This window comes from Schistocerca piceifrons, chromosome 5, assembly GCF_021461385.2.
Source record: "Schistocerca piceifrons isolate TAMUIC-IGC-003096 chromosome 5, iqSchPice1.1, whole genome shotgun sequence".
Lineage (NCBI taxonomy): Eukaryota > Metazoa > Arthropoda > Insecta > Orthoptera > Acrididae > Schistocerca > Schistocerca piceifrons.
This window is the reverse complement of record NC_060142.1, coordinates 160,190,716-160,210,814: the sequence shown is the minus strand read 5'-3', so window position 1 is coordinate 160,210,814 and position 20,099 is coordinate 160,190,716. Positions and strand designations below refer to the sequence as shown.

General features: G+C 45.0%; 1 protein-coding gene across 1 annotated transcript in view; it reads right to left on the bottom strand.

The window, feature by feature from the left end:
• Positions 1-2,920: 2,920 nt before the first annotated feature.
• LOC124798304 (cytochrome P450 6k1-like) overlaps positions 2,921-20,099 on the bottom strand; it is a 99,293-nt gene continuing 82,114 nt past the window's right edge. Inside the window, exons 9-11 of the mRNA XM_047261640.1 lie at positions 9,541-9,760; positions 7,211-7,462; positions 2,921-3,232 (exon numbers count right to left, since the gene is read on the bottom strand). Coding sequence (XP_047117596.1) covers positions 3,060-3,232; positions 7,211-7,462; positions 9,541-9,760 — 645 coding nt within the window. The 3' untranslated portion in view covers positions 2,921-3,059. The remainder of the gene's footprint in view (positions 3,233-7,210; positions 7,463-9,540; positions 9,761-20,099) is intronic.

The window sequence follows — 20,099 nt, the reverse complement described above, 5'->3', positions numbered from 1 at the left end:
AAACCCAGCAGAGAAAGGAATTTAAAATATTCATTGCAAACTTCCTGGGTAGCTAAAGCGAATGAATAGCTAAAGCGAATGAATGGTGTGTTATTCAGTAAACAAACAAGTGAGAACCTTAAAGATAGGAAGGCATTTATGGTTTGACATCAATTTTCACATCGACATAATTTTAATATGAATAACCATATTGAAAGTAGTCGTGTAGGTGATACCTGTTGCATGCTATTACTTTCAGATGTTTTGTCTTGTTTAATTTGTACCACGGATTTTTCGTGGACAATTCTTCATTTCCTTGACAATTATTTTACGTCTTTAAAAGCTTATGGCTGCACCAGAGAGACAGAAAAATGGGACTAAACAAAAAGACCGTCTGAAGTACGTAGTCTTAAACGAGACTGATTGATGGCAATGTTTTATTGTAATTAAATATAGAGATATCTGCCCATGGTGATAGCTGTCATAAAAAAGTGAAGCTGCCCTCACCTGAAGGTTGTTTTAAACACTTCAGTGCTTTACAAAGCATAGTCCATTGGACATGGTATACGTTTGTTTTTCTCCGACCTTTGAAGACACGTAGCGATTCAGCTATTGGAGGAACTACACTTTTATGTGGATAATGAACTTTGTAAGAGGTCCGAACAGTTGTAATTTCGATGTATTGCTCATGCGCTGCCTGCGACATGCAAGGTATAAGAGAATCTCTGACCAGAGAGCAGTGTTGACCGCAGTACGAACTGTGTAGCTGTAGCAGTAAGTTGTTGCTAGTCTGCAGTCTGCTCTGGTCTGGTATGGTGTATCGTGTTGGCTGGCCGGTCGCGGTGCAGCGATACCGGAGCCTGAGTATTACTGTATAAGGTAAAAACCAGCCTCGCGCACATGTAGTAATGTCATCTCAAGTCCCATGTAAATGTTTTAAAAATCTCGTAATAATAATCTTTCTCATAAAAAGTAACTTTTAACAACCATTCATTTCAATTTAAAGAATTTACTAATTTCTCCCATCCATAATCATCCGGATTGTTGCAAAAGAAAAATCAGTTGCTTCCTTTCATAACTGACAAATCTATCGGCCAGCATTGCACAGGGCTGTGCCAGAAAACATTATTTTAAGAGCAGATATATATGCGTTATCCGGCGACTTCATTGAGGTAACAATTTTCTCTTTTTTTTTAATTCAGAATGATCTTTCAGGGCCATGACGCAGCACTGCTGACGTCCAAAATTTACCAGATTAAATTCACAGTCAATTATTGAAAAGTTATAAGTGAGTGACAATTTAAGAGAGGTTAGTTACATTGTATTATCAGCAGGTTACTGAATTTTTTTTTTTTTTTTTGGACGTTACACTGAATGTGAACGATATAATTATAATTTTTTACTGTTGAGAGGTTTAGGAATTTTTCTGTTTTGAGGTTACACTAAACGTGAATATTATTTATCTTAATATATTTTCTGTTGAGAGGTTGCGGTGAATAATTTTGTGGGGAGGTTACAACCTCAGAAAGTTTTCATATTCTATCAGTGTATTAAATCTTATATTGCAGATGAATGCTGTATGTGACTTTCCAAACTGATACATGTAAACGATGCTGCTGTGAATTCTCTTGTTGTACTGATCTACGAGTGGCATTCAATAAGTAATGCAACTTTTTTTTCTCGGTCAATTTCAATTGAAAAATGCGGAATTTGTTTCTGGACATGGTGGAATATTCTCGTTACAGTTTCTGTAATGTCATGAAGTTCGAATTGTGACAGGAATTATATACGTTGCCTTCAAAATGGCGTCTGCCACGGAGTTGCGTTCCAAGCAGAGAGTTGTCATAGTGTTTCAAATGGTTCAAATGGCTCTAAGCACTATGGGATTTAACACCTGTGGTCATCAGTCCCCTAGACTTAGAACCTCTTAAGCCTAACTAACCTAAGGACATCACACACATCCATGCCCAAGACAGGATTCGAACCTGCGACCGTAGCAGCAGCGCGGTTCCGGACTGAAGCGCGTAGAACCGCTCGACCAGAGCGGCCGGCCATTGTGTTTCAAATGGTTCAAATGGCTCTGAGCACTATGGGACTCAACTGCTGAGGTCACTAGTCCCCTAGAACTTAGAACTAGTTAAACCTAACTAACCTAAGGACATCACAAACATCCATGCCCGAGGCAGGATTCGAACCTGCGACCATAGCGGTCTTGCGGTTCCAGACTGCAGCGCCTTTAACCGCACGGCCACTTCGACCGGCCATTGTGTTTCCTTTGGAGGAAAACCGCAGCATCACAGATAATCATCGTCGCTTTCAGAATGCCTACGGAGACCTGGCAGTGAACGCTGAGCCGTTGGGAGAGTCGTCTGTCACCACCGCAACAAGGTCGCACCAACATGTCTAATTTCCTGTGTGCCGGCTGGCCGCACACAGCTGTGGCTCCTGCAGTGTTGGAACGTGCGGACACTCTCCCTGGAGGTGACACCTCTCTGCTCGACTGGACGTTTCTCTTGGTACTGCAGACGCACTCGTCCACCAGTTGGGTACTCAAAGGTGTGTGCAGGCTGGGTTCCTCGCCACACAATACAATGCCGTAAGAAACAACGAAGTACCGTCCCTGCGCGTTACGGGGCTGATTGTGACAATTTCATTGATGCAACAAGACGTTGGCTCCGACGTTGATCAGTAGAGTGGTACCACGTGTGTACACAGGCCCTCTAGTAAGGTGCCTTAAGGCCATCACATCGTACAGCGATTATGTTGAAAAATAGGGTTTCGTAGCCAAAAGAGTGGGGAATAATATGGTCTATTAGATTCCTGAGGAAAACGAACCTGCTTTCGATGCATTACTTTGTGAATGAAACACACACAACACTGGTGTTGTATTGCTTGTTGAACACTCCTTGTGAATGTTATGTAAGGCGTTCTCAGAAATTGGTTGAACCTCACAGTATCTTATTTATTACAAAAGATTTTACACGAAACATTGAATAAGACAAATATCTATATTATAATATGTACAGTTATGAAAAACATGAGATAACTTATATAAACTACATAATGGTACGTAATAATTGCTACATTTTGTTTCTCTTGCTCAGTCTCAACTGGATACCTCCCTCAGGTGTGAGGACAAATGCCCTTGGTACGAACGACAGATTGCGGACGGTCTTCTCGCACGGTTCTATGTTGTATTTTGAGAGTATATGTGTAAGACCGACTTTCGTCTGCAGCAGCCCAAACCTCATGCCTGAAACAAGAAAAATCTGTTACTTGCTAATAATAGTTTACCACATTCTGTAATCGTAGAAGTTGTCAATCATGAACTGACGACTAGCTATGCTGTATAAGTTTGAAGATTTACGGATATGTCTTCATAGCAGCATTGTTGTTGTTGTTGTTGTTGTTGTTGTTGTTGTGGTGTTCAGTCCTGAGACTGGTTTGATGCAGCGCTCCATGCTACTCTATCCTGTGCAAGCTTCTTCATCTCCCAGTACCTACTGCAACCTACATCCTTCTGAATCTGCTTGGTGTATTCATCTCTTGGTCGCCCTCTACGATTTTTACCCTCCACGCTGCCCTCCAATGCTAAATTGGTGATCCCTTGCCGCCTCAGAACATGTCCTACCAATCGATCCCTTCTTCTAGTCAAGTCGTGCCAGAAGCTCCTCTTCTCCCTAATTCTATTCAATACCTCCTCACTAGTTATGTGATCTACCATCTAATCTTCAGTGTTCTTCTGTAGCACCACATTTCGAAAGCTTCTATTCTCTTCTTGTCTAAACTATTTATCGTCCATGTTTCACTTCCATACATCGCTACACTCCATACAAATACTTTGGGAAACGACTTCCTGACACTTAAATCTATACTGGATGTTAACAAATTTCTCTTCTTCAGAAACGCTTTCCTTGCCATTGCCAGTCTACATTTTATATCCTCTCTACTTCGACCATCATCAGTTATTTTGCTCCCCAAATAGCAAAACTCCTTTATTGCTTTAAGCGTCTCATTTCCTAATCTATTTCCCTCAGCATCTCCCGACTTAATTCGACTACATTACATTATCCTCGTTTTGCTTTTGTTGATGTTCATCTTATACCCTCATTTCAAGACACTGTCTGTAGTGTTGGCAGAAGAGCCAACACTGTTTTTCTAGAGGAGGCCGAAATGCACGCGTTTAATTACACGCTGACTGGCGTGAGGTCTGGAACAGGACAATATCTTGAGAATTGCAAATAAAGTAAGTAGTTGATATAATACTTAACTTTAATCCACAATTCTTGCGACGGTACGTTCTCGTGACCATCGCCGCCAGCAATCATGTACAGTGGCCACATTCCAGTCAAGTCGTTCTGCAGTATGGCAGAAGGAACATCTAACTTCTGGTAGCCCTAATACGCAGTTTCGCTGACACTCAGTGAGGTGTTGGTAATGGCGTCTTTTCGCCCTAAAGTCATTCTTGACTAACATCAACTCACCAAATCGAATCTCAAAGGTGACTAACGCTCACGACCGTTACAGCGTGTATTTAAAGCATCTTGATTTGCATCCTAGTATCTAGAAACATGCTTCATAATATTAATTATCAATTGAATACGGCGCCTTGCTAGGTCGTAGCAAATGTAGCTGAAGGCTATGCAAACTATCGTCTCGGCAAATGAGAGCGTATTTGTCAGTGAACCATTGCTATGAACGTCGGCTGTACAACTGGGGCGAGTGCTAGTAAGTCTCTCTAGACCTGCCGTGTGGTGGCGCTCGGTCTGCAATCACTGACAGTGGCGAGACGCGGGTCCGGCGTATACTAATGGTCCGCGGCCGATTTAAAGGCTACCACCTAGCAAGTGTGGTGTCTGGCGGTGACACCACACTGTCCATTCGGTTCAACTGCTCTTCCAAGTCCTTTGCTGTCTCTGACAGAATTACAATGTCATGGGCGAACCTCAAAGTTTTTATTTCTTCTCCATGGATTTTAATACCTACTCCAAACTTTTCTTTTGTTTCCTTCACTGCTTGCTCAATATACAGATAGAATATCATCGGGAATAGGCTACAACCCTGTCTCACTCCCTTCCCAACCACTGCTTCCATTTCATACCCCTCGACTCTTATAACTGCCATCTGCTTTCTGCACAAATTGTAAATAGCCTCTCACTCCCTGTATCAATAAACATTAATAAACGGTTAATCGCCGGAATGCTGAATTCAAGCATGCAAATATGCATACATTGTGTTGTACAGGCGCCGGGTGGTGTTCCATGCCTGTTGTACATACTTGGTCAGTCAATACATGGACGGGTTAATGCTGTTTGGGGATGACGCTGGAATTATCGTCCGATGAGGTCCCACACGTGCTCCATTGGAGACAGATCTGGTGATCGAGCAAGGTCAAGGCTACATGTTGGCACTCCGTAGAGCATATTGGGCTACAGCAATGGTATGTGGGCGAGAGTTTTTCTGTTAGAAAACACCCCCTGGAACGCTGTTCAAGAATGGCACCACAATTGGTCGAATCACCAGACTGACGTGCAATTTGCAGTCAGCGTGTTTGGGATACCCACGAAAGTGATCCTACACTCAAACGAAATGGCACCCCATACTATAACTCCCGGAGTATGTCCAGAGTGTCGAGCACGCAGATAGGTTGGTTGCAGGTCCTCAACTTGCCTCCTAACCAACACACGGCCATCACTGGCATCGAGGCGGAACCATCTTTCATCACACGACACAACAGACCTCTTCCATTCCTTCTGACGATCTCTTGCATTACACCACTGAAGTCGCAAATGGCGGTGGTGGAATGCATGCTACAGAGCGTCTGCCTCGAAGCTGTCCTTAAAGTAATGGATTTCAAACAGTTCATCGTGTCACTGTAGTGCCAACTGCCCCTCACATTGCTGCTGAAGATAGTGTACGATGTGCAAGAGCCATATGTCGAACACGATGATCTTCCCTCTCGGTAGTGCCACGTGGCAGTGTGTAGCCAGGTCTTCTTGCGACGGTACGTTCTCGTGACCATCGCCGCCAGCAATCATGTACAGTGGCCACATTCCAGTCAAGTCGTTCTGCAGTATGGCAGAAGGAACATCTAACTTCTGGTAGCCCTAATACGCAGTTTCGCTGAAACTCAGTGAGGTGTTGGTAATGGCGTCTTTTCGCCCTAAAGTCATGCTTGACTAACATCAACTCACCAAATCGAATCTCAAAGGTGACTAACGCTCACGACCGTTACAGCGTGTATTTAAAGCAACTTGATTTGCATCCTAGTATCTAGAAACACATTCGGAGACCCTAATAAACGAAGATGAACTTTAGATGGACGATTTAAAGAATATTAAGATGAATTCTTGAGCATTAGACCCTGCTTAGGGCAGATATTGAATTTGAAAGAAGAAGAGAGAAGCAGAACTGTATTCTTATAATATACTATGAACTAGAGATACAGATAATGAATACAATGAGATAGACGGAAATATCATGGCCTCTTGTATTGATAGAGGAATTTGACATGGCATCTTGTATGGATGGAGGCATTTGACACGGCCTCTTGTATGGGTAGAGGCATTTGACACGGCCTCTAGTATGGATTGAGGCATTTCACATGGCCTCTTTTATGGATAGAGGCATTTGACACGGCCTCTTGTATGGACAGAGGCATTTGACACGGCCTCTTGTATGGATAGAGGCATTTGACACGGCCTCTTGTATGGATTGAAGCATTTCACATGGCCTCTTGTATGGATTGAGGCATTTCACATGGCCTCTTGTATGGATAGAGGCATTTGACACGGCCTCTTGTATGGATTGAGGCATTTCACATGGCCTCTTGTATGGATAGAGGCATCTGACATGGCCTCTTGTATGGATAGAGGCATTTGACACGGCCTCTTGTATGGATAGAGGCATTTGACACAGCCTCTTGTATGGATAGAGGCATTTGACACGGCCTCTTGTATGGATTGAGGCATTTCACATGGCCTCTTGTATGGATTGAGGCATTTCACATGGCCTCTTGTATGGATAGAGGCATTTGACACGGCCTCTTGTATGGATAGAGGCATTTGACACGGCCTCTTGTATGGATAGAGGCATTTGACACGGTCTCTTGTATGGATAGAGGCATTTGACACTCTTTTCACCGAGATGGAACACCGACGTAGTTTTGTTGTATGTTTAATGTTAAGAAGCATCTTGCAACAGCGACGTTGCTGCCAGTTCCGTGACTCACCTATGCAGATGCGAGGCCCCTCTCCGAACGGCAGGTAGACGTAGGGGTGCCTCTGCGCCTTTTGCTCCTCAGAGAACCTCTCGGGGTCGAAGCGCTCCGGGTCCGGGAAGTAGTCTGGGTCGTGTTGCAGGCCGTAGACGGGGATCAGTATTGGAGTTAATTTGTCCAGGACGACATCACTGTCAGGAATCTTGTACTCAACGTTATTCTCCCTGTTAAGTATCACAACTGGTGGATATTTCCTCAGCGTCTCTGTAACATAAACAGTGGATTAAAGTATCCTCTCTCACTGACTAGTTACAGTTATTATTTTATTTCGTGATATCGTTACTAAATGGAGTTCTTTGACCCCGTGGTCTGGCGGGTTGCTCTGAAGTGTACTGCTGACATTCCCATTGGTTTACTATTATGAAATGATTTTTGGATACGAGGTCAACCCATTATGCAAGAACTGATTTTTCAAATGACCCAAATACGCTTCACCACATTTCTAGCACAGTCAGTGGGTTATCCTTACTCAAATTTGTGAAAAGTGAATACATTGTAAGTGGTAAACAATCTACTAAAAGTAGACCTAAAGGCAGTTTTTATTTGTTGTTGTCATTATCTTAATTTCTCATTATACGTTCATGCAGAACCCTCTGAACATTATCATCTGCTGGCAGATTATCATCGGCAACTAAATGAATTTAATGTGAATTTCGTCGGCGAATAAACACAACCGTTTATACCTAAACGTTATTTCGTCGTGTGAAGATATTTCGCGACCATATTTGCTACTACTTAGCTTTCGCTTTGGCAAATCCTTTTTCATTTGCTTTCGCATGAGTTATTAAAAATCACATACAAATAATACCCATATTTTGCAAAAAATTCGTTTGTAAACAACATTTAACTTTGCCAAAACATCGTGTTATTGTGTGTCCAATCCCAGGTTGTTGTTCGCTTGCTCTCAAGTAAGTTGGGCGCCAAATTTGAATATTGTTTACTTCCTGTCTCTCCGTCTCTCTCTCTCTCTCTCTCTCTCTCTCTCTCTCTCTCTCTCTCTCTCTCTCTCTCTTTCTTCGTGTGTTTGTGCTTTTTAGCTGTTTGTGTCATCTTTTCTGGAAAGTTCCTTTAATATTCTAAATAGTGCGCCTTTGCGTAGTGTAGACTATTTAGTTATAATCTGATTTCCTTACGCTATTGTCTTCTATACGTGGACGTTTTCTTCTGTTGTTGCCGAGCGAGGTGGCGCAGTGGTTAGCACACATGACTCGCATTCAGGAAGACGACTGTTCAATCCCGCGTCCGGCCATCCTGATTTAGGTTTTCCGTGATTTCCCTAAATCGCTCCAGGCAAATGCCAGGATGGTTCCTCTGAAAGGGCACGGCTGACTTCCCACCCCGTCCTTCCCGTCCGATGACATCGCAGTTTGGTCTCTTCCTCCAAACAACCCAACCCAACCCCAACTCTTCCGTTGTTAGTTTTTGGTATAGACTGGGGCTATATTTTAGTATTTTTTGAGCTGTTATTATTTAGAGCTCTGAGGTGTTCAGAATATTTTATTTCGAAGTTCCTGTATATTTGTGCTATGCATACTGACTGATAAGTATTGCATGTCAGTTCATGTACGCCTGATCTGTCTTCACTATAATTTTCATTTTCAAGCGCAACGTCAGCAAAGCCTTTCCGGTCCCTTTCTCTTTCCTAAAGCGAATATAACCGTCACCTAATAGTTCCTAGATTTTTTCGATTTTTCTGTATATTATTCTTGTCACTAACTTGGAAGCATGAGTTGTCAATTTGAATATGGGATGAGTTTCGCACCTATCTGCGCTTGCTATATTCCGAATTGCGTGAACGATATTTTTACGAGAGTCTGATAATATGTCGTCTGTCTCAGACTCTACCTACCATGAAGAATAGACGTATGGTTGCCACTTCGCCCAATTTTTTTAGAAGTTCCGATGGAATGGAATCAATCCCTCCTGCCTTGTTAAATCTCAAATCTCTCACAGCTCTTTTACATTATCCTAAGAGAGGGAACACGTGTGTAATATCTGTCTGTAACTCATATTAACTTTGATTTTTGCATTTTTTGAGGTGGAAATTGGGATACTAAACGTACGTGGAAGACTGCCTAAAAACGGCAGTCCGGTTGGTAGATGTACCAGATCAAAGATCGTTAATCGGACGCAGAAATTCGACCTACACGTGACTACCCATCCCGTCTCACTATCTAGCATCGTAACGTTATTAGAGCAAGTCACGAAATAAATGGTTAATTTTGGACGTTAATTTTTAGATTATTCATTTTCAAGGTAGAAAGTTTTATATTCGTACATACCTGCAACCACTTTTTCAAGGTACTGCATACTGTTAATCGCATCGTATGTTATTTGTCCATTGTGTTGTTTGAGAACAGTATCGATTTCCTCCTGAAGACGCGTCTGGATGTCCGGGTTGTGGGCCAGTTCATGCAGGGCGAAGCTCATAGTGGTTGATGACGTCTCGAAGCCCGCGAGGAAGAAGACGAACGCCTGCGCAGCGACATCGTCGATCGACAACTCTGGAAAATGTTGACAAGGTTTAGACATCTGTCATCACTAATTTAAGTATTCCGTATTGAAATACACTACTGGCCATTAAAATTGCTACACCACGAAGATGACGTGCTACAGACGCGAAATTTAACCGACAGGAAGAAGATGCTGTGATATGCTAATGATTAGCTTTTTAGAGCATTCACACAAGGTTGGCGCCGGTGGTGACACCTACAACGTGCTGAAATGAGGAAAGTTTCCAACCGATTTCTCATACAGAAACAGCAGTTGACCGGCGTTGCCTGGTGAAACGTTGTTGTGATGCCTCGTGTAAGGAGGAGAAATGCGTACCATCACGTTTCCGACTTAGATAAAGATCGGATTGTAGTCTATCGCGATTACGGCTTATCGTATCGCGACATTGCTGCTCGCGTTGGTCGAGATCCAATGACTGTTAGCAGAATATGGAATCGGTGGGTTCAGGGGGGAAATACGAGACGCCGAGCTGGTTCCCAACGGCCTCGTATCACTATCAGTCGCGATGACAGGTATCTTATCCGCATGGCTGTAACGGATCGTGCAGCCACGTCTCGATCCCTGAGTCAACAGATGGAGACGTTTACAAGACAACAACCATCTGCACGAACAGTTGGACGACGTTTGCAGCATGGACTATCAGCTCGGAGACCATGGCTGCGGCTACCCTTGACGCTGCATCACAGACAGGACGCCTGCGATGGTGTACTCAACGACGAACCTGGGTGCACGAATGGCTAACCGTAATTTTTTCCGTTGAATCCATGTTCTGTTTACAGCATCATGATGGTCGCATCCGTGTTTGGGGACATCGTGGTGAACGCACTTTGGAAGCGTGTATTCGTCATCGCCATACTGGCGTATCACCCGGCGTGATGGTATGGGGTGCTATTGGTTACACATCTCGGTCACCTCTTGTTCACATTGACGGTAGTGTGAGCAGTGAACGTCACATTTCAGATGTGTTACGACCCGTGGCTCTACCCTTCATTCGATCCCTGCGAAACCCTACATTTCAGCTGGATAATGCACAACCGCATGTTGCAGGTCCTGTACCGGCCTTTCTGGATACAGAAAATGTTCGACTGCTGCTCTGGCCAGAACATTCTCCAGATCTCTCACCAATTGAAAGCGTCTGGTCAATGGTGGCCGAGCAACTGGCTTGTCACAATATGACAATCACTACTCTTGATGAACTGTGGTATTGTGTTGAAGTTGCATGGGCAGCTATACCTGTACACGCCATCCAAGCTCTGTTTGACTCAGTGCCCACTCGTATCAAGGCCGTTATTACGGCCACAGGTGGTTGTTCTGGGTACTGATTTCTCAGGATCTATGCTCCCAAATCGCGTGAAAATGTTATCACATGTCAGGTGTGGTATAATATATTTGTCCAATGAATACCCATTTATCATCTGCATTTCTTCTTGGCGTAGCAATTTTAATGGCCAGTAGTGTATGACAGCATATTAAAAACTAATGCCTCCGTTTTTTGTATGTTAAAATTCTTGGAGCTTTTTCAATAAAACGTTCTTAATTAACATTCTAGATGTTTATTTTTCAAGCCTATATCTTTATTTCTCAACTTACTCATTCTGGCACCAAACACATTTCTCCCAACGTCTGACCAGTTGTTGACACCGCCACTGAAGAACGTTCGAATTCGCTGACGGAGGCACAACTTCACCTCTGCTTGCACTGCTTCAACACTGTCAAAATTAAGTACTCGAAGGTGTTCTTTAAGTTTTGGAAAGGGATGAGAATGGGATGGGGCCAAGTCAGAACCGTATGGGGGATGGTCGATGACAGTGAACCCAAGGCGTCGGGTTGCTGCAGATGTTACAGCGCTCAGCGTTGTCATGCTGAAGGTCCCCTCGTTTGAACGAACTCGTCGATTACAGCACACTGTTTCTCACACAGCGACATAGTTACGTTACACGCCGCCATATTACGTTACTATTCGGAACCCTCTAGAGGCTGAATGTTGGAATTTGCGTCAGCGAAGCGGGGAAGTCGAACGAGATTATGCATGATATGTAATATCTCAACCGATAGAATAAAAAATTCTGATACATTACTTTTCATCGTACAAGGTACTATAATGTTTTATAATATGTATTTTTTTCATTGTGGCCGTCCCATTAACGTTTTCAGACGATGGTGGCACTCACTTATTTAGTTGACGACTTTCATGGTGCAAACAGCAACCTGATTTAACCTAGTAATAACTAGATTAGTAGCTCAAGTATAAAAGACAGTCTAAAAGGAAACGAATCTGCAAATATCTTGCGAGCAATGTTAGCACAGATGAAACTGTGTGGAGAACAACGCAACGTTCGGTATCAGTACTGAAGGAATCCTTTCGGTTTGCGGAGGCCTGTTGCCGGAAATGTATTAAAGGTACTTCCCAAGCTGGGGCTTCCGATAAGATCTCGCGTTTTGACCCAGTGTTTTCTTCGCACACTTGGTCGATCTATGACAGCTTCGAGTGAAATGTTCAAATGTGTTTGAAATCTTATGGGACTTAACTGCTAAGGTCATCAGTCCCTAAGCTTACACACTACTTAACTTAAATTATCCTAACTACAAACACAAACACCCATGCCCGAGGGAGAACTCGAACCTCTACCGGGACCAGTCGCACAGTCCATGACTGCAGCACCTCGGATCGCTCGGATAATCCCGCGCGGCTGCTTCGAGTGCCTCAACTCTTTGAATACCAGTGATTTCTCACTGAGACCACCATGTTATTATTATGTTTTTAAAGTACCAGTGCCTTAGCAGGAAACCACCGATGCTGTTGCAAGACAAGGACGTCTGATGGTACACTGAGGTGCTTCTACGAATGTAGTACATTGCAGTAATCACCTACAGCGTCAAAGCAAGAGTCGGCGCGGAGATTGGGCTACGTGATTATAGGAGCTTGTGAAACGCGATTTTTATAGTGGCTATTTTGAGGACATAATTGACAGTGAAAGAGAGTGCATCTAAAGTTATTGCAATGTAAATTTGGGTTTACACTACTGCTTTTGCGATTGGCTTCGATATGAAATCACTAGGGCAGTATGTGGTTTCGATATTAAACATACAAATTTTCAAAACTGTATCTTCTAGTGGTTTCAAAATGAAACCACCTGCTTAAGAGAACTGATTATTTTTGCCAATTTCTTATTTTACTCCTTGGTTAATTTTGAGAACAATTTTAACATTGTATTCCAATGTGAAACCGTTTCCGTAAAAGAACTGAGGGTTTACTTTTAGCCAATTTCTTATTGCATTCTTTGCTTATTATGATAAGGATTACTTTTGCTAAATATTTTAATGTTACATTCGTTTTCATATTGTTGTGACAGAGGGTTAAGAGAGGAATGGTGAAAATCTGCTATCGACAGCTGACCCGGTAGGCCACGTACAAAGGCAGTTGGAGAAGTAACCTCTGCTAGGTTATAAGGAAAATTCTGGAGTATTTAAACCAAATTCATTAGAACAAGACACAGATTATACCTTTGTGTTACTTGTCGACATAATCACCATTCAGATCAAGGTTAATCGTATATATGAAGGGCTTATTTCAATAGTGGTACAAGACCATTACCTCCACTTTTCAGTCTGTGATGCTTCTGAAATTAAGAAAGGTTCATCTCTAGCAAGAAGCCATATTCTTGAATATTTCTAGTACCTCAACTGCAGATTTTTCAGCGCTCAGTTAACTTTAGGACCCTGTATCTCACAATGAACAAAAATGAACTTGTACCACTATTGAAATAAGCCCTTCATATAAGGGGTCGACAAAATCTTTCTACACACTACTCCGCATCCTGAGAGTTTTGGGAACCTAAAATACAGAACCTCTGGTATTCAATTGTGTAATCACGATCTCCGAGAATTCTGCGGAGAGTTGTTCGACAGTCGAGATTTCGTAAAACGCTCGATTTTATAAAAATTTTTGTCAGTTTTCTGAACCAGTTCATTGCTGTCTGCAGACAGAAGGCCATTTCTGTGACCATCAGGAAGATTCGTCCTTTCACTCTTAAAGAAACGACGTCACTGACACACGACAATCATTACTCTCGGTTCGTGAAAAGAAAAAAAATCGAGATGAATGTCAAAGAATTTCTAGTTTACTGGAATTTTCAGCTGCAGTGCTCACTTTGAACGATTACTATAGGCTAACTAGAAGCAGTGTGGATTTCTCGCAAGTGCAGCTCTAAGCACACTGACCTACCGCTTGAGACAGTGTAGCGACTATATCGTTCCGACCACTATTTCCCATGCCACGCAAAAGCGGAAGTTATTTTATGGGTACTCTTCGTAAGCACGAACTAAGTAGTCTACCGCGCTAGTTCCTGCCACCATGTTTGCAAAAGTGAGGTACCAAATTTTTATCCAATGTAGTGTCCGGAACCTTAACAATTACACTACTAAGCCAAAACGTTATGACCACCCTCCACCGCATTGTTTTATGCTGCCTTCTGGCGCTGAGGGCACGTGACGCGGCAAGAGAAAAGTGTATAAGCGGAGCAGAGACGGTTGGGGAATGATTCTAGCTTCGATAAGTGGCACAAACATGGAAATACGCCGACTTAAGCTACTTTGATAAAAGCCAGATTGTTGTCGTCCAGTGCCTGTTCAAAATTGGTTCAAATGGCTCTGAGCACAATGGGACTTAACGTCTATGGTCATCAGTCCCCTAGAACTTAGAACTACTTAAACCTAACTAACCTAAGAACATCACACAACACCCAGTCATCACGAGGCAGAGAAACCAGTGCCTGTGAGGGAGTATCTAGGAATCGGTGGAGCGGTCGACTGTTCACGTGGTACTGTCGTGAGGATCCGTGGAGAGTTGTTGAAGAATGCTGAAATCACGAGTAGGCAACAGGAAACTGGACTTCCATACCTCATCACAAAACATAAGGATCGGAGACTTGCCCGCTTTCTAAAGTAATACAGGAGGCTATCTGTGACAGATCTGACAATACTGTGCTGGCACTCGCACAAGGATTTTGAAGCACACTGTTCAGCGAATAGTGTTGAACACGATGTTCCGCAACATAACACCACTAAGTGTTCCCATGTTGACCCAACAAGATCGTCAATTGTGATTACACTAGGCATGGGATCATCGAGATTGGACCACGGATCACTGGAATCCTGTAGATCGGTCGGATGAATCCCATTTATTGAGTGGGCACACGATCATCGAGATTGGACCTCAGATCACTGGAATCCTGTCGCCTGATCGCATGAATCCCCTTGAGTGGGCACAGGATCATCGAGATGGTACCTTGGATCACTGGAATCCTGTCGCTTGATCGGATGAAACCCGTTTATTGAGTGGGCGTGGGATCATCGAGATTGGACCATGGATCACTGGAATCCTGTCGCCTGGTCGGATGAATCCCATTGAGTGGGCACAGGATCATCGAGATTCGAACTCGGATCACTGGAATCCTGTCGCCTGGTCGGATGAATCCTGTTGAGTGGGCACGGGATCATCGAGATGGGATTTCAGATCACTGGAATTCTATCGCCTGGTTGGATGAATCCTGTTGAGTGGGCACAGGATCATCGAGATTGGACCTCGGATCACTGGCATCCTGTCGCCTGGTCAGATGAATCCCGTTGAGTGGGCACAGGATCATCGAGATTGGACCTCAGATCACAGGACTCCTGTCACCTGGTCGGATGAATCTTGTTGAGTGGGCAAGGATCATAGAGATTGGACCTCGGATCACTGGACTCCTGTCGCCTGGTCGGATGAATACTGTTGAGTGGGCACAGGATAATCGAGATTGGACCTCGGATCACTGGCATCCTGTCGCCTGGTCAGATGAATCCCATTGAGTGGGCATGGGATCATCGAGATTGGACCTCAGATCACTGGAATCCTATCGCCTGGTCGGATGAATCCCATTTATTGAGTGGGCACAGGATCATTGAGATTGGACCTCGGATTACTGGAACCCTGTCACGTGGTCGTATGCATCCCGTGTATTGAGTGGGCCCAGGATCATCGAGATTGGACCTCGGATCACTGGATTCCTATCACCTGGTCGGGTGAATCTTGTTGAGTGGGCACAGAATCATCGAGATAGGACCTCAGATCACTGGAATCCTGTCGCCTAGTCAGTTGAATCCCGTGTATTGAATGGGCACAGGATCATCGAGATTGGACCACGGATCACTGGAATCTTGTCGCCTAGTCAGTTGAATCCCGTGTATTGAATTGGCACGGGATCATCGAGATTGCACCATGGACAACTGGATCCTGTCAACTGGTCAGATGAATCCCAATGAGTGGGCACATGATCATCGAGATTGGACCTCGGATCACTGGACTCCTGTCGCTTGGTCGAATGAATCCTGTTGAGTGGGCACAGGATCATCGAGATTGGACCTCAGATCACTGGAATCTTGTCACCTAGTCAGTTCAATCCCGTGTATTGAATCGGCATGGGATCACCGAGATTGGACCATGGATCACTGGAATCCTGTCGCCTTGTCAGATGAATCCCATTGAGTGGGCACATGATCCTCGAGATTCGACCTTGGTTCACTGCAATCCTGTCGCATGGTCGGATGAATCCTGTTGAGTTGGCACAGAATCATCGAGATAGGACCTCAGACACTGGAATCCTGTCGCCTAGTTGGTTGAATCCTGTGTATTGAGTGGGCACGGGATCCATGAGATTGGACCATGGATCACTGGAATCCTGTCGCCTGGTCAGATGAATCCCATTGAGTGGACACATGATCATCGAAACTCGACCTCGGATCACTGGAATCCTGTTGCCTGGTCGGATGAATCCTGTTGAGTGGGCACGGGATCATTGAGATAGGCCCTCAGATCACTGGCATCCTGTTGCCTGGTCAGATGAATCCCATTGAATGAGCATGGGATCATCGAGATTGGACCTCAAATCACTGGAATCCTATCACCTGGTCTGATGAATCCCATTGAGTGGGCACAGGACATAGAGATTGGACCTCGGATCACTGGACTCCTGTCGCCTGGTCGGATGAATCCTGTTGAGTGGGGAACAGGATCATCGAGTTTGAACCTGGGACCAGTAGAATCCTGTTGCCTGGACGGTTGAATCCCATTTATTGAGTGGGCACAGGATCATATAGATTGGACCTTGGATCACTGGAACCCTGTCGCGTGGTCGTATGAATCCCATGTATTGAGTGGGCCCGGGATCATCGAGATTGGACCTCGGATCACTGGTGTCCTGTCGCCCGGTTGGATGAATCCCATTGAATGGGCATGGGAACATTGAGATTGGACCTTGGATCACTGGAGTCTTGTCATCTGGTTGGATGAATCCCATTGAGTGGGCACAGCATCATCGAGATTGGACCTCGGATCACTGGAGTCCTGTTGTCTGGTTGGATGAATCCGGTTGAGTGGGCACAGGATCATCGAGATGGGACCTGAGATCACTGGAATCCTATCGCCTGGTTGGATGAATCTTGTTGAGTGGGCACAGAAACATCGAGATAGGACCTCAGATCACTGGAATCCTGTCACCTAGTCGGTTGAATCCTGTGTATTGAATGGGTACGGGATCATTGAGATTGGACCATGGATCACTGGAATCCTGTCGCCTGGTCAGATGAATCCCATTGAGTGGACACATGATCATCGAAACTCGACCTCGAATCACTGGAATCCTGACGCCTGGTAGGATGAATCCTGTTGAGTGGGCACAGGATCATCGAGATGGGACCTCAGATCACTGGAATTCTATCGGCTGGTTGGATGAATCCCATAGAGCGGGCACGGGATCATCGAGATTGGACCTCGGATCACTGGAATCCTGTTGTCTGGTCAGATGAATCCCGTGAATTGATTGGACATGTTATCATTGAGATTGGACCTTGGATCACTTGAATACTGTCACCTTGTCAGATGAATCCCATTTATTGAGTGGGCACAGGATAATCGAGATTGGACCTCGGATCACTGGCATCCTGTCGCCTGGACGGATGAATCCTGTTGAGTGGGCACAGGATCATCGAGATTGGACCTGGGACTACTAGAATCATGCCGCCTGGTCGGATGAATCCCATTTATTGAGTGGGCACAGGCCATCGAGATTGGACCTCAGATTACTGGAACCCTGTCGCGTGGTCATATGAATCCCGTGTATTGAGTGGGCCTGGGATCGTCGAGATAGGACCTCGGATCACTGGAATCCTGTTGTCTGGTCAGATGAATCCCATGAATGGAGTGGACATGTTATCATTGAGATTGGACCTTTGATCACTGGAATCCCGTCAACTTGTCAGATGAATCCCATTTACCGAGTGGGCACGGGATAATCGAGATTGGACCTTCGATCATTGGAATCCTGTCGCCTGGTCGGATGAATCCCGTTCAGTGGGCACAGGATCATCGAGATTGGACCGCAGATCTCTGGATTCCTGTCATCTGATCTGATGAATCTTGTTGGGTGGGCACAGAATCATCGAGATAGGACCTCAGATCACTGGAATCCTGTTGCCTATTTGGTTGAATCCCGTGTATTGAATGGGTATGGGATCATTGAGATTGGACCATGGATCACTGGAATCCTGTCGCCTGGTCAGATGATTCCCATTGAGTGGGCACATGATGATCGAGATTCGACATCGGATCACTGGAATCCTGTCGCCTGGTCAGCTGAATCCTGTTGAGTGGGCATGAGATCATCGAGAAGGGATTTCAGATCACTGGAGTTCTATCGCCTGGTTGGATGAATCCTGTTGAGTGGACACAGGATCATCGAGACTGGACCTCGGATCACTGGCATCCTGTCGCCTGGTCAGATGAATCCCGTTGAGTGGGCACAAGATCATCGAGATTGGACCTCAGATCACTGGAATCCTATCGCCTGGTCGGATAAATCCCATTTATTGAGTGGGCACAGGATCATAGAGATTGGACCTCGGATCACTGGACTCCTGTCGCCTGGTCGGATGAATCCTGTTGAGTGGGCACGGGATCATTGAGACTGGACCTCAGATCACTGGCATCCTGTCCCCTGGTCAGATGAATCCCATTGATTGAGCATGGGATCATCTAGATTGGACCTCAAATCACTGGAATCCTATCACCTGGTCTGATGAATCCTGTTGAGTGAGCACAGGATCATCGAGATTGGACCTCGGATCACTGGCATCCTGTCACCTGGTCGGATGAATCCCGTTGAGTGGACATGGGATCATCGAGATTGGTCCTCAGATCACTGGAATCCTATCGCCCGGTCTGATGAAAACCATTGAGTGGGCACAGGATCGTAGAGGTTGGACCTCGGATCACTGGACTCCTGTCGCCTGGTCGGATGAATCCTGGTGAGTGGGCACAGGATCATCGAGATTGGACCTTGGACCACTAGAATCCTGTCGCCTGGTCGGATGAATCCCATTTATTGAGTGGGCAGAGGATCAGCGAGATTGGACCTCGGATCACTGGAACCCTGTGGCGTGGTCGTATGAATCCCGTGTATTGTGTGGGCCCGAGATCATCGAGATTGGACCTCGGATCACTGGAGTCCTGTCATCTGGTTGGATGAATCGCGTTGAGTGGGCACAGGATCATCGAGATTGGACCTTGGATCACTGGAGTCCTGTCGTGTGGTTGGATGAATCCCGTTGAGTGGGCACTGGAACATCGAGATTGGACCTCTGTTCACTGGATTCCTGTCGTCTGGTTTGATGAATCCTGTTTAGTGGGCACAGGATCATCGAGATGGGACCTCAGATCACTGGAATTCTATCGCCTGGTTGGATGAATCTTGTTGAGTGGGCACAGAATCATCGAGATAGGACCTCAGATCACTGGAATCCTGTCACCTAGTCGGTTGAATCCTGTGTATTTAATGGGTACGGGATCATTGAGATTGGACCATGGATCACTGGAATCCTGTCGCCTGGTCAGATGAATCCCATTGAATGGGCATGGGATCATCGAGATTGGACCTAATCCTATCACCTTGTCTGATGAATCCTTTAGAGTGGGCACAGTATCATCGAGACTGGACTTCGGATCACTGGCATCCTGTCACCTGGTCTGATGAATCCCATTTAGTGCGCATGGGATCATCGAGATTGGACCCCGGATCACTGGAATCCTGTCTCCTGGTCGGATGAATCCCGTTGAGTGGGCATGGGATCATCGACCTTGGACTTCAGATCACTGGAATCCTATCGTCTGGTCAGATGCATCCTGTTGAGTGGGCACAGGATTATCGAGATTGGACCTCTGATCACTCAAATCCTGTCGCCTGGTTGGATGAATCCTGTTGAGTGGGCACAGGATCATCGAGATTGGACCTTGGAT